This window comes from Seriola aureovittata, chromosome 9 (genome assembly GCF_021018895.1).
Source record: "Seriola aureovittata isolate HTS-2021-v1 ecotype China chromosome 9, ASM2101889v1, whole genome shotgun sequence".
Lineage (NCBI taxonomy): Eukaryota > Metazoa > Chordata > Actinopteri > Carangiformes > Carangidae > Seriola > Seriola aureovittata.
Genome location: NC_079372.1, coordinates 12,394,999 through 12,420,362, shown reverse-complemented (window position 1 = coordinate 12,420,362; position 25,364 = coordinate 12,394,999). Strand labels below are relative to the sequence as shown.

The following is a 25,364-nucleotide window of genomic DNA, read 5'->3' as shown; positions in this document are numbered from 1 at the left end:
CAGCACGTGTGTGTGTGTGTGTGTGTGTGTGTGTGTGTGTGTGTGTGTGTGTGTGTGTGTGTGTGTGTGAGAATTTTTGCAGAACTAAAAAAAAAAAAAAAAGGAGGTCGCGACAGCCAGTGAGGGCAGAGAAGGAGCAGCGGAGGAGTCCGGAGCGCAGCGCGGACGCTGCTTCCTCTTCTCTCCTCCCCCTTCAGACCCCGCCGCTCCACTCCATCTCTCTCTCTCTCTCTCTCTCTCTTACTCACTCACTCTCTCTCTCTCTCACTCTCTCTCTCTTTCTCTCTCTCTCTCTTAAATTGACATTGGTCTGGCTCGAAACATGATAACAAAAAAGCCTGCCTCCGCTCCGCGTTGTCGGGCTATCCTCAACCCCGATCACTTGAAACTCAAATAAGCAGGCGTAAAGAGGGAGAAGGGATCGCACAGGATCCTGTCAGCGGGTGTTCAGAGGGAATAACAAGAGACCTTTATACCACACACACACCCTTGTATGTGCTCTTGCGCATCGCAGACCTTAGAAAGTGCTGGTGTTCAACTACAGTGAAAGTTAACATGTATATGCACGCTTTGATTCGCGCAAGCCTTGGATTTGTAGGTTTCTGCTTGGTCGTCTTTGTCCAACAGTCAGCTTCAGGAAGTAAAACCACTCAAGGTAAGTTTTCACCTCTAAATAGCTTTGATTTTACTCATCGTGGCTGGGAATGTGCTGCTTTTTGCTTGACTGCTTGGTGCCTCATTAATAGATGTATTGGATGCGTTTGGAAAGAAGACACTTATAAAAATTGAGATCAGTAGTTTAAATAAATGGATTTTGAATTTATGTGTATAACAACAAGTTATGAGCCGAATGTAGAGGGTAAGATTGAAGTTTTAAGTTACTTTTCTCCATCAATTATTCTTAGTTTAATTCAATCAGACACCTTCTCTTGATTCAGTGCCTAATTTGGCAATCTCTTAATAGCTGTTTTCTTGTGTCAGTGTGCTCAGTTTCCTCATATTTCTGCTGACTTGCCAGGACAGAAGAGAAAGGAAACATAATGAGGCTTAAATTAAGTTGTTAAAAAAAAAAAAAAAAACAGTTGTCTTTGATCTTCAAACAGCATCAGCAGTGTGAACAGTTATGTTTCATAGCTAATCCTGCAGGTAATTGTAGTGAGACTACCAGGAGGCATTTGTCACAGTCCAGACAAGTATTTGACACCAGCCTGTAACACACACATGGAGGAGTCTGTGTCTGTCAGACACTGCAGCTACAGTACCGTCCTGCCCAGCTGGCTGCCCTCTTGCTCCCTTGTCTTGTGAGAAATTATTCAGACCAGACAAGGGCAGCCTGAATTTAAAAAAACTAAAAAAACTCTGGCACCTTACAGGAACAAGACAGACACGGTGTGTTATTCACTCCATTTCTGATCCACTCAGTCTTCTCCTCCAGGTTTTCATCACTTAATTTTCCCACAATACAAAATGCCAAGGCAGAGCTGCCAGAAGTATTTGCATGCAAAGACACATCATGGTTTCTGTGTGAGTGTTGATTGTGGTTGGTGATGTTTTGCACACACAAAAAGACATCTCTCGGGCGGTCGACAAGGCAAAAAGAGAAAGGGGGTGGGTGACTATTTTGCATCCTGGGTGGTCTGCCCCCACTTGTGGGAAAACTCAATATTTACATTTTGCAATTAGAACTACTTTTTTCTCACTTTATTTTCCACAACATCGATTACACACTTCCTTGTAGTGTGGAATGCTTCAGTATGAGAGTTTCTCTGTAGTGGCATGCACCTGTTTGTTGGTCACACAGTGAAACGCCGGACGACCCCCACTTGATAGGCTTCTCCTCCAGTTCCTGTTTATCAGTGCAAGACAAGCAGCCCTGCAGTGACATACTATCTGTGTTTGGTTGTGAAGTTATTTGTGAGCATATTTTGTGCCTAACTGAAAATAAATACAGTGTTTGATGTTGGTGGCAAGTCTGTGGCACTGACAAGTCTGCAAGCTGGGAACAATTTTGAAAAATGCAGAAACAGAGAGAGGAACAGTGACTAGAAAAAAAAAAAAGCTGCACAATTTGTCAGCTCAATATTTATTCAACGCAGATGTTGCCGACAAGAGTCTTTGTCTTTCATCAATGTCAGTCTAATCATGGCACTGAGTTTCAGGCATCAGTCATTACTATAGGAAAAAAAAAGTGAAAGAGCAGTGGAATGAGGGAGGGAAGGTTTGAGGATGTGGTGGAGAGAATGACAAAGAAGGGAAAAATGAGAGCGGGGAAACAGCAGAGATTAAGGGTGCAGAGACAGACGGTGAGAGAGGAGGTTTCTTAGCGAGTGAGCAGCAGCAAGCGAGGAAAAGAGAAGGAAAGGAAAGAGGGGAGCCACAGACGTCATGGCAAATCACTCTCCCTCGAACAGAGTCAGGAGCTCTTCGCTAATGCAGCGGCACCAAGGCAACGGTTGGTGTGGGGCTGACATGCTGCCGTGGCTGGCTGTGTTGGTGTAACCTCTGCTCCGGGGCCTGGGGGTCTAAAGACGCAGGGCTGCCTGAGCAGGGAGGAAGGCCAGATCCAGGCCTGGGCACACTGTGGGAACCAAGCAGCCCTGGCAATATGAGGCCCAAGTGACGGGGAGGCTTACCTAGAGATGCTGCCTGAGTCTCCACTATGAGCGACATGGAAGGGAAGAAGAAATCCCCCTTGCACCCACCCCCAACACCCGCTCACCCCTTTCCTTTTTCACCCAACTCTTGCTTTGTTTGCTTTGTCCCCGCTTCCTTTCCTTTGCAATTAATGAAGTAGCTGTGCTTTTTCTCTGTCAGCCATAAGCAACGACTGCATTACACCCACTGTGTCAGAAAGCTCCCTGTCAGCCAATGTGCTATTTATATTTTTGCAACATAAAAGATGTGCACAGCTCCCCTCTGCCCCTTTCACCGCTTTCTGCAGTCATCTCCAGCCCACTTTTGTTACTTGATAGAAAGCTGGATATGCTGCAGGTCTGTGTAAGCACGCAAAGGTCAGTGTATGTGTGCGCATAATTGGGACAATGAGTGAGTGTATGGGCTGTGTCTGTGGTAATTTGGACAGTTCTTTGAAACTGTATGTGAAGCCACATAAAAGAACCATTTAAATGGGCCTTTTTATTTCTGTCTATCCCTTTGGCCTTGAACTTACGAGCGCTTGCTGTTTAGCAGAAAGAAGGAGGGGTAAAAAAAAAAAAGACTGGCAGGCACTATCCTCTGTGAAAATGGCCAGTCATCTCACTTTAACATTTTGACACCACTTTCATCACCTTCGCTCTCATTTCTCAGGCTGTGTGGTTTCAGCATTACCCCTGAGTCCTGACAAGCTCCTTCAGTGGTATTTGTTGAGCTGCTGCACTTAACCCCTCAGAGACTGGATGTGCCTTCACACAAGCAGGCGCAAAAGCCCCTATTTGTCTGCCGAGGTACCGGAGCTCAGTTTTTGTCAAAGTAATTTTTAAGAGCCAGCGAATGGAAGGTGTATTCAGGTCAACCAGGGAAAAAGACCACTTCTGTCCTCGTTGGGATGCTCTGTAACTTTGAGCAGTTAAGGACACTGTGGATCAGGACATGACAGTTTGAATCACTCATTGACCACAGTGACAGGTCACCCATTCATTTTCTTTATCTACTTCTCACCATGTAAACCCAATTAAAGCTGATGAGCTCCTAACCTGTAAATGTTTTTTTTTCCCTACACAAAAGTACTCTCCTGTGATGAGAGTCGGGCTTGTTTGTCTTTTCCGTCTCTGCAGCAGGCATGCAGTGTCAGCTAGTTGTGTTCTCGTTATGATCAGAGTGTCTGAGGCAGGTCGCGCCTCAGGCTAGCCCTCGGCCAGTAGTTGATGAGTGGGTGGAGGGGATCAATCCAGCTTCACTTTACCACTCAGCAGACGCACTCAGAAAGCATCTGCCTGACAAGTGCTGCTCCAGAACCACTGTACATGTTGTTACAGAGCAGCCGAGAGAGCAGAGAGATTATTATCTTGGCATTACTTGAGTGGTGAAAACACTTGATAACAATTCTGTCCAAGAGCAATGTGGTATGAATCACGAAGATGACTTTGATCTGTGGGTGTGTTGTGAGGACAAGTGAATGTGGATGACTGCGATGAGTGATTTTAGACTGGATATTAATGACTGCACTTAGCAGACTGTAGGTCTTTCACTTCCCAAAATGAGGCTCCATTATAGAGGGAGAATCCTTTAAAAAAACAGGATGGCTCCAGCTTATTGTGCCTAGTTTTTTTTTTTTTAATTCCATGGCTTCAGTGTGGCCAAGCTGCAGCTTTATACAAACACTTTAGTTCAGTTGTAGGGCAGGCAGGCAGGCTGCAGCTACATACAGAATGAGCACCATGTTTACAGGCGCATGTAAAGTTAAAACTGTCTGGTACAAGCTGTGACCCAAGGCGATTCAGTGGGCCTTCGTTCTGGACAGTTGCTCACTTTCATCCTGGCCGCTGGAATGTATAACCAAGACATTTTCCTCTCTGCAACAGAGTGTCAAAGATTCTGGCCTTAAAAAAAATCTGACTTCCCACTCAAGGTCTCAAAAACAAGAATTTCAATAAGTGCACTTTCCAAATGATTGTTTGGAAAATTGCAAGGTTAGGCGATAAAGTTTTACTGCCACATTTCCATTTAGGAAATTAAGAATTTATCAGCATCACATAAATGTTTCCAGCAGTAATGTAAAGGAATAGTTCAACATGTTGGGGAAATATACTTTCTAGTGGAGAGTTAGGTGAGTTTGATACAATTTTAAAACTGTCTGTTAAACTCAAGGCTGCAAACAGCAGCTGGTTAGCTTAGCTTAGCACAAAGCCTTGAAACAGGGGGAAACAGCTAGCCTAGCTCTGTCAAATGGTTACAAAAACTGCCTACCAGCACCTATAAAGCATATAATATAATAATATATAATATTTTGCTTATTTAATCCAATGCAACCCCCAACATGTCAAAATGTTGTTTTCACACTTTGGTTTTTGAAGGGATTAACAAATAATAAGTTACTTAGTGACTTTTAGACGTGCTGGTAGCAACTTTAAAGATTTTACCACGGACTTTATTGGCTGCGTCATGGTAGAAAGGTGCCCATACTCGACAAAGTGCTGTTTGAGATGCTTTTATCCTGCCAACATTAAAATTCCAAGGGGAAAAAGCAATATCTTGGCAGGAAAGTGGCCAAATTTTAGGATATTAAATATGGCATAAAATGTTGGCTATCAGTATTATACTTTTAAAAACAAAACAAAAACATAAGTGAAGCTCTGGCTTATATCCAAGCTACATCAGTAAGATGTGAACTTACTAATTACCACAGCTGTGCTCTTATGGAAGTAGAGATGGAACAAAACAGATTTAATTTATTTAAAACTGGACCAAACGACTGAACTCGGGTCTTAAAGGCATAGTTCGACAGATGTATGCGAAGATCAATACCACTCTCAAGACTGTATGGTATGTAAGTATGAAGCTATAGCAAGCGTCTGGTTAGCTTAGCTTAGCATCAAGACTGAACATGGGAAAACAGCGAGCCAAAAATTCACCTACCAGCATCTCTAAAGCTCTGTTAGACATTCCTCATGTAAAAAACAAACCCATAGGTTTTTTGTGCAGCAGGTCATTAGACCCATAGTTACATATGTGGTTAAGTGACATCTTGTGGCCGTAGTAACTATGACAGGAGGAAAGGGAAAAGTGCAGTGACATAGTATAAAGAGCGACAAAGTCTGCATCAGGAGGAGGTTTGGGGTGGTTGGATGGGTCAACAAAACACAGGAATACAACACCAGAGAGCATTGTTCGATTCCCGTATGAAACCAGTGGTTTATGTTTTTTCTATTATCCGTGACCATTCGACAAAGTTACCAACGTTGTTATTACGTTGTTATACTTATGTTGAGGAAGTACTTATTTTAACCCAAATGACGATCTTCTCCTAAACCTAACCAAGTAGTTTTAGTGCCTAAACCTAACCAAGCCATGACCTTTATTATAGTAACCATGGTGACAAAGGTAGGTACTCCGCTTTTGGTACAGTCTGTTTGTTTATTATTGTAACCATGACAACCGAGGTCTGGTACGCATACTGCCGTAGGGGCACTGTCTCAGGAGACACTCCTATGGGTCGGGTTTTAAAAAAACGACCCATATGGTTGTTAAGGTTGCAGGACTTGTTGCTCTGTTATATCTTGTTTTTTGAATATACCACAAAAAAACATGCAACAACTTGTGCTTTTAGAGGGGTTTCTGTGTGGAACTATGTTTTGGCTGGCAAGGACACAATCCTGCATTTAACCCCCTGTGAAACCACAAGACTATGTTTTTACATTTTGGTTTTTGTATGGGTTAAACACACAAGATGTCTCATGTAAATTTGTGAGCTTTAGAGATGCTTGTAGATGGATTTTGTTATCTTTGAGTAGATCCCGGGTACATATTTCCCCCTGTTTCCAGTGTTCATGCTAAGCTAACCAACTGCTGGGGATAGCTTCATATTTAACAGAAACAGATGAGAGTGGTATCAGTCTTTTCATATAACTCCTCGATAGAAAACATATGCTGAATTTAAACCATTAGACTGACTTCCAGATTCTGAATGCAGTACGAATGTTAGGTCACAGCCAAACAAAATCTTAACCTGTGGACATTGCAGATTCCCTGTTGCTCCCCAGGGGACCCCATCAGCTGTTGCGATCCCTGTGTCATGGTACCTTTTCTTCCTTCCTCGAACAGAAATTCACTTTATCAGCAGCAAGCGAGGACCTTGTGACCACCATTTGTCACCTCATTTAGTATGGTTGCAGGGCTGACAAAGCTGTAGCTTTCAGTGCAACAGAGGATAGGGGGAAAAAAAAATCAAATTTAAATCACCCAAACTTTCCTGAGAACACCAGGACAACTGCTTTGTATGCCGAACCAGAGTTCAGTAAGGAACATTCGAACCCTCACACTCAGGAGAAAGGAGTGCAGAGCTTGTATGCAGCTTGTTTATTTATCAAGGCTTTAATCTGAACAATATGTTCCAAATGAGGCCTGTGATGCTTCTCTCAACTGTGGCATTGTGGTTAAAATTAGAAAACTCTCTCTCCCGCTTCCATCTCTTCCTTCTCTTTCCCTCTCACCCTGTCAGTGGCCTTTGTTCTCTGTGCAGATGCGGCGCTGTGCTGACAACATCCCTGTTGGTTTCGGGGGAGGATGGAGTCAGAGTCGACGACACTCTGACCCCACACTCTTGTGCTCACCTCTAGAGCCCCCCTCACAAGCGCTGATGGCTCGCTGAGGAGCCTCAGTGCTGTCCCACAGCTGGCTGCAGTGGCTCTGAGATCATTAATCCTCTAACCCCCCACCACAGAGCCTACATTTGTTTTTCTGTTCCATTACTTGCTGGTTGGGGATAGTGTGATTCAGGAGAAGATATCAGTGGGACTGTCACCTCAATCTCTGTACTTTTTTTAGGCCCATGACTGACTCTACACCATCGTTTCTTCTCTTTCGCCCTCTTTCCTGCTCCCTCCTGTGACCTCTTGGCTGAATAATGGGGCCGCGTCTCTCTTTGAGAGTTTGGGGGGGGTCAGCGAGGGACATCATTAGGCTGGTCTGCGGTGGTCAGCGTTGTCGGAGGGGGGTTGGGGGTCAGAGAGAGCCTTGTTTACAGACTGCGTGTGTTTACATTCCTGATGGTGAGCTCCAGCTTTAGAGACTGCTGGAAGTGAAAGGAAATGCTCTTATTCTGCTTAGTAATGGAAAAATCCAACCTAATACATCAAGGAATCCAGATGAAAAAAAGGCAAGTTATTTATGTGGTGGGCTCTGGCCAATGCATTCTGGGTAGAAAGAGGGATGACTTCACTGATGAATTTGAGACTTCCTCAATGGACAGAGGCACAGGAAAAACCATATGACCCTCTGCAGTGTTTAATCACCTCTGGTGAACTCCAGACATTTATATTTATTGCAGTCTGTGATAGCTTATTGTGCTGATTAATGGCAAGTACTGTTCATGTCTCTTTTGTATTAAATCGTTACAGCTTTCCATCATACAGGCATTTATGGGCTGCAACTAACAATAATTTTCATCATCGATTACTCTACAGATTATTTTCTTATTTTCTATAAAATGGCAGCAAATAGAAGAAGAGAGCCAACATCCTAAAATGTCTTGTTTTGTTCGACCTACAGTCCAAAACCCAAAGATGTCCACTTTATTATCACAGAAGACTTAGAATGCTGATTAATTTTGTTGATCAACTAATCAATTATTCAACTAATCATTGCAGCTCTACAGGCATTCAGTCCCTCCTGTAATTTTCTGTGACGATCACAGCACCTGATATACTGTTGTACAATATAGTTGACATGTCATTCACAAGTTTACATTGGGTACTTCCATTGCCCAGGAATGTGAAATATTGCTAGGATATCGCAAATTTAATTTTTTCATATTGCTTTACACTGATGAGAACATGGGTAGGTGGGAAAATGGAATTTCAAATTTAATAGGATCCATCTGTTGGTGAAAATGTGAGAGTAGGAACATTAGCCTGAGCCAACTTTTTTATGAAAAAAAAAAAAAAAATGTCAACACAATTATATTTTTGTAATTATATAAGCCTATTTAGAGTTGGCAGACATGACATGGTGCTGCACTGATTAGCTGCAGGGTACACTTTGAATTTAAATCCCAGTGATGATACACAACCAAGTTTTTGGGAAAAATATGCATCAGGTTGAGCGACAAGTTGAGAGGTAAATGTAATGTCCACTGTGACTGCATAACATTTATTGTACTTTTCAGTAATAATAATAAAAATCATCACCTTAATCATAATCGCATAGCTGAAACAACAACTATTTATTTGCCATACAGAAGAATTGTGAGGCTTATGCTGCTTTCACTTTTTTGAATGTGAGGATTTGATGCTTTTCTTTGTCATGTGTGATTTTAATTTTCAGTCTTTGGGTTTTTTCACTGTTAGTTAGTAAAATTACTATTTTTATTACTATTTCAGTTTTTATATATTATATTTTATTCTATAGACAAAATGATTCATTGAGAAAATTATAGATACATTACTCAATAATGAAACGAATCATTAGTTGGAGATTTTAATCCAACAATTGGCTGTTGATTCACTCTTCTCATTCCATCTCACATTGTCTGCTATGAAAATATTTGTAAATCTTTCAGCTGAGTGCACAATCAGTTTTGAGCTAGATAATTTTGTGTTTACTATGAAAGATCAACTGTCCCATATTGACCTTTGGGTTTATGCCTCCATATGTAAAGGTAAACCTTTCCAGATTTTATATTTTCTGCTGCGGTGTCCCCTTACGCAGGCTGGTCGAAATACAGTACAAACAGTTTTTGACACGCCCCTTAACACTTGTTATATCCGTTTAAGTGAAATGTTGGCGTGAAGTGATTGTGCTGTCTCTCAGCATTTAAATGAAGCACATGTCCAGTCACTTCCAGCCCACTGCACTTCACTTTTCTGAGCTTTAGTAGTTAATGCCTGCTTCACAGCTTACACAGAGAACCATTCACTTTATACCTCAGTTTGACAGGAAACATCTAAAAATATCACACTTGTGCTGTAATAGCTACGTTGCCATCTTTATAGTTGGTACTGTATCTGGCTAAAGCAACCACCAATGAATGTAATTGCTGTGTGCAGAGGGGAGAGTGTCATGTCAGTTAGCTCTGGTTGTATAAATATAAGGTACACAGCTGGACTAAGTGCCACCCTTCCCACATATAAAATATGCTGCATGAGGCCAAGAAGTCATTAACAGTGAAGGACACATGCCAAGAAGGATGAAAACTCCCTTGAAAGGTACAAATGAATTGCTTGTCACTTCGGCTCCTAATGGGAAATGGTTACAAGTTATGCTCAATTATTCAGAGTGGTATGAATTAGATCTCCGACACTTAGAGTGTGTCATGTCAGCCACTCTCTGTGCTCGCCTAGTATTACTCTATGATTCACTTAATTACTGTAATAAGTGTTTTCCTTCTAGAGGTGGTCCGGAGGTCTGTGAGTCATAGTCTATTAAGGCCACACATGCTAAAGGAAAGGCACAGCACCAGATGCTTGGTCTATGATCAAAATCACAGAGAATGGCCATTATTTATTTATTCGCGGAGCTTGAGTCTGAGCTACCTCTAGAGATGTTTTATAAATGACACGAGGTGAGTCCACTTGCTCTTTACTCTGCAGTCTCCAGGCTCATCGCTGTCACTGTTGTTGGAAAGCACACACACTATAAAAGGCTCACAAAGGTGTTAACAGATTGAAGAAGTGGACACAGCTAGTCAAGCTGTTGTAATAAGGACATCCCAAATACAAATGCATTATATATCAGCGTTTGCGTAACACAGAAGCAGACAGTTGTGGAATAAAGAATTGAAGGGAGTGCATTATTATGTTGGACTGAAGATGCTGAGCTAAATCTTGGAAACTTAACAAAACAAAGTAAATAATATTACAGGGTCATTATTCGCTTCTGTAAATTAAAAAGAAATTAAAAAGGTATATAATAAATATTTAGATTAGATTACTTTATTGATCCTCAGAGAGGAAACTAGTTCAGTGACTATGTGTGCACCAAAACATAACATTTGGTTGAATATAGATGGGGCTTTGGCACTGGTTTTGATTAAAATGAAGTGATGGATGACTGTACAAATGACAACTTTATTGTGCCCTAGATAATTTATTTTGGACAAAATTAGCACATGGAAACTTATTATTGCAGGTTAAATCAGAGCTGTAGTAATGAAGTCATATAATGCCTTAGGTGAGAGGATTTTTTTTACTATTTTCTAATATTTTATCGACCAAACGATTGATTTATAGAATAAAGGGGTAATAAAATGTTCTTAAATTGCTGTGATTTAGTGTTACACTTCTACAAAGTTAGGGGACTCAACAGAAACAGTTAAAAAAAAAAGAATGGAAAAAAAATTCTTGCACCAAACTTCAAAAACACTAAATCTTACAATTCCCATAATGCAGTTTGGTAGTATCTTTCCTTTGGCCCTCCTATAAGGACGTTATACTATAACTGTTTTCACGGATTCACGGAGTGGTAATCCCTGTGACAAGTAAACTGAAATGAATGTGTAAATTTGGCAGAATGCACCTTTTAAGTAATGTAACAACCCTACAAAGGTCAATCATTGCTGTCATTGTTTCATACAACTAATTGGCATAGATTAGATGTAATGACAAAGTAATAAAAAGGAAAACATGGCTAGGTATAAACAAGGTAAAGCCATAGATTTGACACAGTTAATGTCTTTGGACTTGTTAACATAATATTGCTCTCCTGAAGCTCAGCTTGCATGTTCCTGTTCATTTTCCTGTCGCCCTCAGATCCATCTGAGGCTTCATGGTTGGTGGACATAAGCAGGGAGGGACCCAGGGTTTTGAAGTTGTGATCACAGTTTTTGAAAGCACAGCATCAGTCAGTGGTCATGATTCCTAAACATTTAGAGTGTGTGAAGGATGAGAGTAAATATCCCGAATGGAAGCAGTTGATATTTTTATTCACAACTTTTCAGAGCCTTGCTGGACAGCCAACACTGTGTCCCTTCATTAGAGGATATGGGCAGGAGAGGGGGTGAGATGCTAAATTTTGTGTTAATGTTGACGTCTGCATTTCATCAAAACCACTTTTTTTTGGGGGTGGTGGTGGTGGGGGTGGGGGGGTTGCTGGTCTCAAGCCCTGCACAACTTGAAAATCCACGACATTTTCACAGGGTGCTGTGATAATGTTGCAACAACCGGCCATAGTTCCTGTCCTCTCCACAACCTCGTCCTCACTTCCTCTCAGGGCCCCAGATTAAAGGAAAGACTCACATCACATTACATTAATGTGTACTATAAACAGCACAGGATGTCTACACATGCAGTTTGGCAATTTGGATGTGATGTGTTTTACATATACAGTACGTATGTATACTGTACACACACTGCTTTAAAAAAATAAATAAATCAAAACTTTCAGTTTTGATTTTGATTCAAACACACAGCAGCATTATGGCTGTATATGTGGACATTATTGGTATAAATGTGCTAATTTCCCCCTCCACTCAAATATGTGTTTTGCTTATTGTTGCTTCTCTTGGATGTTTGAGCGTCACTGCGCAGAACGGTGTAGATGTGGAAAGCTCGACACTAAAAGGCCTCTGTTACGTTCATCCTCTGAAGGTGGAAAGTTTCTCTGTGCTCACCTCAAGTCTGAGTTTGCTGTATGCACATACGAGTATAATTATGTAGCATCATAAGTGTGGTTCAATATGCAACTTACGCAAACGTGACGTGGAAACACACATACACAGAGAATTGACTTTTTCGGTGAAGCTGGAGACAATTTGTGTGTTGTAGTTGAACTTCTGAAATCAGTGACATTGGATTTCTTTCATGAGGGAGGTAAAGTGAATGTCATTTTAACAATGTTTAGCTTCTGTGAGGAAAAAACAGATTCAACGTAGAGTTTTTATCAGTCCGGAGCGGATCTTTTAAGTGTGTGTATAATGCTTTTTTTGTGCTGTCGTTTACAGAAATGCAGGAAAAGATCGTTCTTTTCAAATTTCCGTTTTCTGTATCATTGGACAGACTTTGCTGTGTTTCCAGTGACCCCAAATGAATTCCAGAGGAAATTAGTCACATTTCCAGACCTGTTGTTTTGCTTTACAACAAATGGAAGTTGTTAGAATTCAACATCATACAGATCATTTACAACAAAAAGACAAAAGAGGTGTTACTGTTTGCGTTCATACAGTATAGCTATTTAGACTCTGCTGCTCTGTACATAAAGTAATTATCCTGACCTTAACCCCATCCTGCTCAACCGCAACCCTAAGTATAGTGTAAGTGTGGTTCTAAGATGGATAATTACAATACTTGTTCCTTTGTAATTATACATAGTATGACAAACACTGTGATCCCAAGAACACCTTTTTATGGAATTGAACCCAGCACCCTTCCTCCTCTGCCACAAGGGGCTCATGAAAATGAAGGATTTCTTCTGAAAATGTCTTTGTCAAGAAAGAAGTTTTTGTCTCTAATGCGTAACCGCAGATGTTCAAATGTTGCACCCAGTCATTCTGTCAGGAAAAACGCAGCTGAATATTTTATTGCTCTCACTGACTGAATGCATCACTTGGTACATATTTTTGACAATTATTTTGGAGTTGGCTGCAGGCGGTGCGAGTAAAGCTACACCTATGGGTGTCCCAGCTACACTCAAGTCTATTTCTGTATCTGAAGGAGAGGTGATGGGTTAGAGGGAGTGGAGGTGGGGCGGTGGGTTGGGGCAAAGCAAACAGCAAGGGTCTCAACACTCAAAGTAAACATTACCCTATGTTTGAACTACACACCTTCTCCCACACACTCGCGCTCTCCCCTCTGAGTCTTATTCCTGCAAACACCCCCTCGAGTTGGCCCAGCTAAATACACTGCTTATCCCAGGGCCTTCCAATAAATCAGAGAGGAAAGCACCTCTGACAAGGTCTCACCTCCACAGCCAGCAGCCCTTAGCTGGCAGCTCTGACTTACATGTGGGGACTGCTTTGGAATAAATGGACGAATGGCTTTTCAGAGTAACTTTCCTAATCACCACCTCTGAGGGAATAAGGACGTTTTATCCAGCAAATTTAATACAATTATAATAAATCCCTTTTATATGCCCACTTAGGCCTGCATCCCCCCTAACTCCAGCCCCCGAAAATTAAAAGTTTGCTTTGCTGAGGCAAGAACATGCAACAATTCATTGAGGGATTTAGATGTTTGACATACTGCAAAATTGAAAGTTTTATTGAGCATACAATGGAGCATGATGTAAATTGGTTTCAGGAGAAAGAAAACCTGCTTCATTACTGCGCGACATGGTTTCATCCAACAAAATCATCGAATTCAATATTCCAAGAATATCAGTGGGTTTAAACACAGGCTCAAGCTATTTGTGGCTTTAATATGCTCAAGTGCATGAACCAGAGGAGAGCCACAGCAGCAGCAATATTCAAAATGACACATTCCCCGCAGGAAAATGTTTAAACATCTGAGCATTGCCAAACATCTTTCTTCTTTGGATTTGTTGTTTTGACTTTGTTTATTCATCCTTGTCTCAAAGCGCCGGTTTCATCCTCTGCTGCCTTAACTTGTTCCCAACAACTTGATTCCTCAGCACAAAAGAATGAAAGAAACTCTCAATGAAAAACACAATCTTTTCATCTCTGGCATGAGTCAATTACCAGGGCAGCATTACTGAAAATGCTGCATGTTTTCTTTTTTTCTCAAGCTCTTAGAGGAGCGTCCTATGAACTGAAGCGAAGGGTCTATTGATTCCGACATGTTTATTTCCATGGCAAAGTCAGTTTGGGTTTCCAACAAGACCAGTCAGTTTAGCTTTTGTTGTCCATGTGTCCATTGGAACGCTCCCAGTAACTTTTATGGGTGGATTTTTTAAACAATGTTTTGACAGACATGGATGATTGTAGTTTGTGGGCCAGGATTTCTTCATTTGTATTTATTTCATTTTGTGGAGCTCACACCAAAGGCGATGGGAACGTGGAAGTCTTATGAGTTCATTTGACATTAGTGTCCATTATATGTCTGTCTGAGTCCAAGTTAATTTCCGGATCTCGGTAAATAGGTTGCTCACTGTAGGAAAACAGTTTGCACAGGCTGTTAAGTTATTTTTCATATGTCGATATTCATTGTTAGTGAAATCTTAGCTTGTGCTTTAACTGTGCCATGCTACAGATGTTAGGTTGTGAGTAATATTTGCACAAAGATGCAAATAAAGTTAAAGTTATAAAAGTTGTAGTTAATTGCCAACTGCTCAAAGGAAACTTTTGAGGAGGGAACAGCTTTAGCACAGTCACACAATGTCACCGGTGTAGATGGTTTTACCAAGCATACACTCTGTTTTGTTTGTTTTACAAGACGAAATTCACAGCAAACTTCTCTCTGTCATCATTTCTACTGATGTTATTATGTATCATAACATGGCACTTACCAACAGTGGAGATACTTACAGCTCAATATCTAGAGCCGCGCTTTTGCACTCAACAATTGCCTGAAGCGACGACAGTATCAACCTGTTTTAGATGCAAATTTGAGAGTTATAGTGAAACAAATACACAAGTGACATTTTCCTGCACTATATACACACACACACACACACACACACACACACACACACACACACAAACACACACACTCACACATATATACTGTGTACAGATATAAATATCACAGCTATACAGGTTAAACTGATGTGCTGACAGTTGATGTGTTGTGCTGTTAATCTTTGAATCGTAAATGCAGTTTCCAACTTCAGGCGTGTTTGAAAAATGGGAGTGTGCAAGCTTAAGAGTGTGTTTGTGTGTGTCTCAAAGTAAAAGTGCGAGAGTTGACAACCTTGCAGACTGGAAAGATAAAGTGAACTGATGCTCCAGATGGAAACATTAATAACAAGATGAAAAGAGGGATTCTTTGAGTTTCTGTCATAATGAATATTAATTACCAGAGAGACTTGGCACAAAGAAACCTGACAATAAGACAGATAGTTTCTTGTGATTAATACGTCCTCTATTGAAAAACACTTCCTCACACGGCCTGTCATGCTCTTATTCTGGAAGATGGACTGTAAGGAGAAAGGACCCAGACTGCTCCTCAGGTGAATTCATATTGTTTTCACATAATACAAATCAATAGAGGGTTTGAGCAGCTCCTGCATCACTAAATGGCTTTGTGATCCCCGACTTCTCCTCTAGCGCCACCATGAATTTGACATTTTTGTTTTTTTAATTAAAAATGTTTGGAAAAGTGTTGGATGGATTAACATGAAATTTGGTGCATAAATTAATTGTCCCCCTCAGTTTGAATTGTAATATGCTTGGCAAGACTGTTTTAGGTATTTGCGTTATTACAAATTTCCCTTTTTATTAGGGATTTTATTAGTTCTGGGACCCGAACTGAAAGTTCTATTTTCACTTCAGCTCTCTGTTGTCATTGTGAGCATGTTAGCATCCAAAGTCAAAGCGCCTCTGTGTCTTAAGTACAGCCTCGCAGAGCCAGTGGCATGGCTGCAGGCTGTCAGTCTTATCAAACCTAACCTTGAGTCAGATTAATGGTTTTTACACAGTCATCAGGTATCACTGGAAACTGCATGTGCAAACTTTTGTTGAGCTTGCATAATAGCAGGATGAGTATGTGTACGTGACTCTCCAACTAACGACAGCTTTGTGTTCTTCCTGGAGTAATACCAGCATTAGTAACCTGCTATTGTGATGTTTCCACTGTGTTTGCCTGAAGGTGTTGTCATGGGTGTATTAGATTTGGTCTTGTGATACAAACTTTGCACAAACTTTTGTGAATTCTGCACTGTCATTGTCCTCCTTTCCACAGAGGATCTCATGTCCTCCAGGAACAGGCAGATATAGGCAATATGCTAAGCTCAGGGGTTTAGGTTGCAGGTCATTTCCCAGTGGGATCAGCCAGCTCCTGCAGAGGGTTTGTGATAAGAGTGGATACTAGAAGCTATGTAAACCTGGTTAAGCTGCCCTTCCCCTGTGTGCAGGGGGGTAATCCTAAACACCTGGGCTAGTTAACTGGGATTTGGTGGGATTAGGGGCTCCATGAGGCAAACCTGATCATACTTCTGGTTAAATCCATTTCCATTCTTATCTTTTAAGATTCTTTCCTTTATAATTCAAACTCAATGCTGCAGTTACACAACAGTTACCTTTTATCCTATTTCATCTCTGCCCACATCAGATATTCAGGGAGAGACGTGCTAGCTAGGTGTAAATCCATGTGGTTGGTCTGGGATTTGACATTCTTCTTTGATTGAAGTTCATGCAAAACATTACATGTTGAAAACTGAAAATTTGTCCAATGAATGCTCCTTGTGAAAAGGCACTTTTTACTGATTTTTTTTTTTTTTTTTTTTTTTTTTTCTATGTTAACAAAATGGCTTTAGGGATGACATTCTGAGTCAGTTGGCTGGCCCCTCGCTTTGCTCCAGACTGGAATATGTCAACAAATATTTGATGAATTACTTTACCATGAAATTTTGTACAGACTTTGATGATGTCCAGAGGATAAATCCTATTGCATTTTGCGATGCCCTGACTTCTCATGTAGTGCCGCACTAACATTAACATTTTTTGTTTTGTTGAAATGTCTCAACAGATATTGCTTGGATTGCCATGAAATTCAATACTGACATTTATGTTCCCCTTAGTAAGAATTGTCTTGAATTGACTTCTAGTGCCACTATCGAAATTTCAATTTGTCCGATACGTTTTGACCAGATGCTTTTTAAATTAATGACTCAAAGTTAATCAGCCTAAGTTGTACTTTGTCTTCAGAGCAAATTTTATTATGCTGTTATCTTGTTTTCTTTTTAGCCCAACTAAGGCTGTTAGTCAAATGCCAATTTTCAAGACTTTATTGTTTTTTCACAATTATTTTTTGGGCAGTCTTTATTTAATGGATTGGACAGATGACAGAAAAATAAAGGGACAGAGAGAAAGAATCCAGCAAAGGACATGAACCTGGGATATTGTGGTTCACTGTGGTTGTTTTAATAATTTTTTATCTTCATGTATTACTCAGGCTCCAAGATATTTCTTTTTTTCATAAAAAGTCAAACATTCAAAATTCCATGAGTGTTTTTTAAGAGCCAAATGTCCAGTTCATCAGTTAAAGGTCACTGCAGCACAATCAATAAGTGGATATTTACTTGTGATTACAAATAAGAGACTGCTCGTCATTTTGGAACAAACCTATTTGAAAATGGCACCAATTTATCAAATTAAACTCAAAATTATGGCAATAGGATTCATATGAATCTTCTTATTAATTTTTACTTTTGTCAATTTGTGTGTCTTTGTATTTGGTCTTTCAGTCAGAGTGGTCAAATGTTAGCACAATCAATTACATTGTGTTTGACATTCAGAAAATAACTATTGTTTCTGGTATGTACGTGACACTGGTATCAAGGCGGTTTCAGCTCCATCAACTAACCGCCCCTCCCTCTTCTTTCCCCCTCTGTAGATGTGGACGAGTGTGCAGAGGCGCTTGACAACTGCAGCATCGATGCCATCTGCCAGAACACCCTGAAGTCATACAAATGTATCTGCAAGTCAGGCTATAAAGGGGATGGCAAACATTGTGAAGGTAAAAGTCTGATTGGATTAATGCGCTCGTTTTCACCTGTGGTTGGAGGCACAGACTTTCTCTTCCCTTCTGCTGGAGCATGGGCAGGAGTTTTACAGTACACTGAAGTAAAAGCCACATTTCTCATGTTGATGTGCCATATCTCTCTATGAACGTAAGCCCCTGGGCCAGTGACAGGCTTGATAAGAGCTTCTGTCTCACTCAACATAACTCATTAGCTTTAAGACTCTCCTGAAGAGGGAGGCGAGATGAGAGCGAGCAGCGGACGGAGAGAGGGGAGAGCCAGGTGCAGAGTGCTCCTTTGTGACAAGATGAAATGAAGCAGTAAATTTCCTGCACATGTTAGAGGAGAGAATTAAGATAGCGACTGAAATGGCAGTCAGAGGCCCTGCCAAGCAGTCAGGGATATTTCCACAGCCAGAGGCAGGCCTCATAGACTGTCAGACACAAGTCTGTTTTTCTAGCCTTTTTCAATGTGCTCAAAGCCTCCGGATCATTATATCCCACAATTTTTATTAGTATCATTACAAAACCATATTTCACAATGTCATTTCTTTCCTTACTATTATTATTCTTTCATTTACTTGACCGAGTGTTTTTCATGGCCTTCTGCCTGTAGGTTATAAAAAGTTTGCTTTATTGAATCTGTTGTAAAATATGTGCAAGATTGGGTTTCCATTGAAGTGAAGGTTAGCTGATGGCTCCTCAAGGCTGATATGCTTGTTTTAAAAAAAACCAAACAAAAAAAAAACTCTAAAGCAACACTCATAAAATAAGAAATAAATAGATAAGTGTTTCAGCAACTGGTGGTCCGATTTGAGGAGCATGCTGTCGCACAGTCTGTTGACATTATCCATGCACAAGAAGTTCTGTGTGTACCTGGCTGTCACATATTTGTGTTAAACGGGGGCAGCAGAAAGTATGAAGACAATGATAAAAAAGAAAACATTCTCATGGTTCCAAGTTGTGTAGAGCTGTCACGCTTGACCAACTTTTATGTATGTACAGTCTGTGGTTCAGATTGGAGTTTTAAGTTTTAGTGGTTGATCTAAAGGCTTTGTTCAGTGTAGCTGCTGCCAATATCTGTGTGTATAAGTGGAAGCGCTATGTTGTCATCAGATGGGACCATCTTGATCTGTCCTCCACTGTACAGGTCTTTATGGTTTGTGAAGGTAAGTTTCTCTTAAGGGAAGTCAGCCAGGAAAACCTGATAATAAATCATCACAGGATTTTTGAAGGTCATTTAATTTTTTTTCATATTTAATTTTCTATTTATTTTATTTTATTTTAATGACTCCATTAATTTGATTTGTGTTTATTCCCACCCTTTCCAGTTGTTTTTCATACTGGCTTTTATTATTATTAGTTTATTGTTTTTAAAACATGTGTTATCTATTAATGCTTCACAGATGAATGATGTGATATTTTTGGGAGGGCGTTGGCACTCTTTACAATCTTTACAAAAAACTATTGATTTTCAGCTTTTGTGATTTAGTTTAAACAACAGGAATAGTGACAGAAACAAGCCCAGGATCCTCTTTCCCTGCAAAAGTATGATAAAATGTCTTTTATTTGATATTTGTTATTCTTCCTATTACATAGTTGGTGTTTCTAAAAAGTTACATAAAAGCTTGACCATGAGACAAATCCACGTCTAGTGGATATTAAGGGACAAAATATGGGAGTTGACTCATTAGTATGAGACAAGCACTGAATAAATGCAAATTCAGAGCTATTGCAGGAGAGTCATGTCTACATTTACATGTGGTAGGATGTTTTTCAGGTTTAGAGTTGAGTAGGAAAATGATGAGTGATTGTGTGCTGTGATCGGGGAATGACAGAGATGTGTGGGAAGTGGAGAGGCAGGGAGCAGCAGAGTGTTTCTTTGTTGCAGTCCCATCCCTCTGCTGTCAAGTCCAATTAAGGCACGAGTGAGGCAGTCTCAAAGAGGAGCTGAACATCCAGGATCATCCAGGCCCTAAATGGGCCAGTAAGTGCTGAGTTGAAGTGCGCTGTGTTCTCAAACCACCTTGTCTAGGTCTCCTCAGAATGGGCCCCTCAACCATCATCATAACCATAACAGACAACTCCACTCAGGCTGTCATGCCAATCTGCAGTCTCTCTTTATCTTTCTGCCTCTGCTCTCTCATTTATGTGTCACATTGCTTCAGTTTTAGCTACCAGCACTGATCAACTTTAGGGGTTAGTTTGATTCATCTGTGTGATGGCCAATAATTACCTTTTATTAAGCACTGGCTGCCGATCAGTCTGTAATGTCAATGATGTCAATAATGTCAGTGCTAATTTAATAGAAATTCCTTTCCAATGACATACACAGCATAAAGTAGTTAAAACTTTCCTTACAGACTTATTTCCTTTTTACCTTTAATTGTCTAGGAATGTTATTTGTAATAATTATGACATTGTTGTATTTCACCACGGACTTTATTCGCTGCGTCATGGTAGAAAGGTGCCCATACTGGACAAAGTGCTGTTTCAGATGCTTTTATATCCTGCCAACAATAAAATTCCAAGGGAAAAAAGCAATGTCCTGGCATGAAAGTGGTCAAATTTTAGGATATTAAAAATATGGCATAAAATTTTGACTATCAGTATTATGCTTTAAAAACAAAACAATATAAGTGAAGCTCTGGCTTATATCCAAGCTACATCAGTAAAAGGTGAACCTACTAATTACCATAGCCGATGTCAGATCCCTGTTTACCTCCGAAGTGCTCTTATGGAAGTAGAGATGGAACAAAACAGTTTTAATTTCTCTAAAACTTGGACCAAATGGCTGAACTATGCCCAGGTTTTAAAGGAATAATTCAACAGATAGTGAGAAGATCAACACTACTCTCAAAACGGTATGGTAACTAAGTATGAAGTATGAAGTTACAGTAAGCGTCTGGTTAGCTTAGCTTAGCATCAAGACTGGGAACAGTGAGCCAAAAATTCACATACCAGCTCAGTAATAACCACATCAGTGAATCTGTACCAAACAAACAAACAAATGTAAAACTAATGATCTTTTTTTACTCTTTGATTTTTGTATGGATTAAACACACAAGATACAGTATCACGTCTTAAGGTGTGATCTTTAGAGGTGGATTTTGTTACGTTCGTGTACCTATTTCCCCCTGTTTCCAATCTTTATGCCAAGCTAAACTAACCAGCTGGTGGTGGTAGCTTCTTATTTAACAGACAGCTATGAGAGTGTGGTATCAATCTTCTCATCTAACTCTTTGCAAGAAAGCAAATTGGTGCATTTCCCCAAAATCTCAAGCTATTCCTTTAGTACTGCTTCTACATCCTCAGTCCCTAACTGGATCTTAATTGTTTCAAGTTGTTGAAGAACCTGCTCACATCCCTGTGTGTCATCTCTCTGCAGATGTCGATGAGTGTGCAACTGACTACAACGGCGGCTGTGTCCACGAGTGCATTAACATCCCAGGAAATTACAGGTGCACATGCTATGATGGCTTCCGCTTGGCACATGACGGGCACAATTGTCTAGGTGAGTATATGATGTATGCATTTAAGTGTGTGTGTGTGTGTGTGTGTGTGTGTGTGTGTGTGTGTGTGTGTGTGTGTGTGTGTGTGTGCGCGCGCGCGCAGCTGGGTTAATTATGCAGGAAAATGTTAAAGGGTTTTTGTCAGGAGAACACATACATTAAACCGCATGTGTCAAATTTCAAACTAGGTCCGACATAACCCATGTGGTTGCATAAATTATTCTCTCCACATGTCTCACGTCACATCATGGATGGTAATATATGTTTCGAGCCTGAATCGAGCTCTTATTAGACTGCTGCATCACATATTAGCTATTTCCTCGTTTCACTGGTAGCCGCCAAATGTGTTTTCTTAAAAGGAAAAAGGAGACCTTTTTTGTAATAAGTCTGAGGAGAAGTGGTGAATTTATGAAGAGCTTGACCCTGAGCTGGGAGCTGGGAGCTCGGAGTGAGCCGTCAGCCGACGGTACTTTCCCATGGTTTAATATTTCACCTGTGTGCCATTCATATTAGCCTCGCAGAGAACATATTACACCTAAAAGGTTATGAAATGAAGGGAGAAAACAGTGCTCTTCCTGCTGTTGGGAGTTGCTAAACACAGACATCATCCACCCCCACCCCCACCCCCACCACCCTATTCTCTCTTCCTATCTTGCTCCTTCTCCCCCATCCACCCACCTTAAATTCCTTTTGTTTTGTTATGAAACCCCCAAGTCAGAGCTCATGCTGCTCCACAGAAAGCATCTCCCTCTTGGTAACAGCCTCAGCATGATGCGTTTCACTTGATACTGAAATCCAGCTCATCCTGGTAGCTGCTGTGAGTTTGTTGTGGAGGAAAGTAACAGGCGGCTTTGCCACAGCAGATATCACATTCATTTGAAGTGATGACAGAAAATCTTATCGGCACTTAGCAACGATTCACTGTGAAAAGGCCGTTACATGCGGGCACCACAAGGCAACACACTCCTATCAGTCCCACATTTACTTGATGAACTGCATGTAATGCTGGGATTAAGGTACACTGGAATGGAAAACACTCCCATCTTCAGATCGATAATGAACCTGTTCTGACTTGACGATGTACCCGTGTCTCGGATTCTCTTTCTTTCACTCTTGCTGTGTTTCTGTCTCTTTCTCTTCTTCCCCTTTCCTTCACTCTCTGTTTCTTGCTCGCTCTTGCTCTCTCGCATCAGCGTAAAGCAGGGCTATTTTCCAAGCCATTTAGCAACAGCATTCAGTTGTGCGTGGATCATTTGCTTTACCGTGGATCAGCTCCTGCCTTGCGTGCAGGTGTGTAATCGCAATATATGGTTGTGTGGCTGCTGCTGTTGCATCAAATGGAGTTGCATCCATCGATCCCTTTGATATAATCTGTCATAGTGAAACACACACGATCAAACACGGAGAGAGTTTTTTCTTCTTCTGCCGTGTTTTATTTCTACGACCTGTATGCAAGAGGGCCGATCTGTCTTAGAAGTATATTCCTGTAAAGATATCAATCCAATTAATTATTAAACAAGTAAATATTTTTTTAAATCTCAGCACAGCCGACAGGGCATAATGACGCACTAAATGGTGTATATGCAGCTGTCAAGTACAAATCCAACCACTGCCTTGAGACCCTGCTCTGGCCTGCTAATGGAATAATCCTCAGCACAAACACAAGAGAGGAGAGGAAGAGGCAGAGCCAAGGTTTCATGTTAAGGCCCCAGCTTCCTCTTCCAGGTTTAAGCTCTTTTTTGGCCCCTGAGAAAAGATTATTTCCCTTGGTCCTGGAGTAGAGAGCCTAAGAGGCTGGTTCCCAGACAAGGTCAAACCCTCAGAGCCCTTATAGACCAGATGTGCCTGAGGCAGCGGAGCAGGAGACATTCACCTGATCCTCAAAAGTTCATGCTGAGTATGGAGTCTGAGATCTTTAAAGTGCTTTTCTTTGGATCTATCCCGTGTTGTTTTTCCACAAAGCTCCAGTTATTTTATTTTATTTCCTCTTCCTTTCATGCTAACATTACAGCATAAATTCCCAGTGTGTAACATAACTTCCTGCTCCCGTCCATCTTGAGGCTGTTCTTTAGCCAGTAGACACCCGTGTTGGGGCGACTGTGAGCTCAGGGACTCGAGTTGGGCCGGCGCACATGCGTCCCTGTCGATGTCCTCTTTGTGTGCTCGCTGTCGCACGTGCCACACGGCTCCTTGTAATTGGATGTGTTGGCAGCATAATGACATTGGGCGGTGGCAGAAGGCGGCAGAGCGTGAAGCAGAACGCTGCCTCCGCGCGCCTCACCGGGGGTGCTCTGGTTTCTGAGGTCTCCCATGTCTGCCCTAAATCCCACAACGATGTCAGGGAGTCAGCAAGGTGGAAGCAATGCAATATCACAGCACATTGCTCCTGTCTGTGCAGAGTGAGATGTCACTCACTGTATAATTTACCTCACAGGGAGCTATTGTACCCTCACAAAACTCACTGAAGAGAAGAAGTGAAGCATATAAGAACTTGATTACGTCTCTTATAAATTTCATTACCATTATCTCGCGGAGGGGAGGGAGGGATGGTATTTAATCACCACACCTCTTTCATGGTGAAGCTGTAAAGGATTTTTTGAGTCTTAGGAAAAACAGAGGAATCAATGTCAATTTAATCCAAAACACACATCCTCTTTACAATGAAAACCAGATGCAGGAAGGCTATTAGTTCCCCACTGTAGCACCACCGTCCCCACATTTATGACCTATGTGTTTTGGTTGAGGTCCGACAGAAACCCAAATACCCTCTTATCATTGCTAGTTCGTTAAATACTCTCAAGTATCTTAATATCATAAGCATCTGCACAAACATTCCCAGTCCTTATAACCACAAATCACAAGATTTCACTTCTATCTGGAGCGAAAAGACACACAAAAAAAGAGATTTCTTATGCTCCCATAAAGTGGAAATGCCACAAGTCTTAATGTGGCTGTGTGGAAGAAACAAAGGCAGGCTTGAAATGGACATTACAGATGTTCTACAGAGCACCACCATACTGTAATAGATAATCTTTTGTCATGGCATTGTTTTCTCATGTTATATCAATCATTCATCACATGTTGCTCCCTATTGCCAGAGAACTGATTTGGGTCTCCACACAAACACACACAAGCTTAGCAGACCATGTTCCTTTGATTTCTATTGACCAACACTGATTTGGTTTGTATTGATTCAGCAGAGCTCAATTCCCTGTGCAATTTATAGGGAAATGAATGCCCTTTTACTTTAACCTTCCCCAAAGACGTAACATGATCTATAACACAAAAGCAATGTCACTACAGCTTTGAAATGGGCTTTTGAAGAACAGCTTTGAAGTAACAACTAAGAAAAGGTCACATCAGTTAACACTGTTATGTTAATGGCTGTGATTGTACAGTGATGTTTCTTTTTTTGCCAGTCACATTGAGAGTGTCCCTGAAAATGTCTGATAGAAAAGCTTTATCTATCATCTACCATAGTCCTACCAAATTCTCTGAGTTGTCCCCTGGCGGAGCTTGCATCCCTGCTCTTGTAGTCCTTTGGGGTCATGTTGCAAGGTTGGCTAATCAAACAGGAGGTTTCAGACTGATGTATTATTGACCAGGTTCTGATGGGAAAAAGTAGTCA

The 25,364-nt window shown here is 41.0% G+C and overlaps 1 protein-coding gene across 2 annotated transcripts in view; it reads left to right on the top strand.

The window, feature by feature from the left end:
• The first annotated feature begins 224 nt into the window (after nucleotides 1–224).
• The window catches only part of scube3 (signal peptide, CUB domain, EGF-like 3), a 71,048-nt gene continuing 45,908 nt past the window's right edge, over nucleotides 225–25,364 (top strand). For both annotated transcript variants that reach the window (XM_056385572.1, XM_056385571.1), the window contains exons 1-3: nucleotides 225–655; nucleotides 18,099–18,221; nucleotides 21,613–21,738. In XM_056385572.1, coding sequence (XP_056241547.1) covers nucleotides 556–655; nucleotides 18,099–18,221; nucleotides 21,613–21,738 — 349 coding nt within the window. In that variant the 5' untranslated portion in view covers nucleotides 225–555. The remainder of the gene's footprint in view (nucleotides 656–18,098; nucleotides 18,222–21,612; nucleotides 21,739–25,364) is intronic.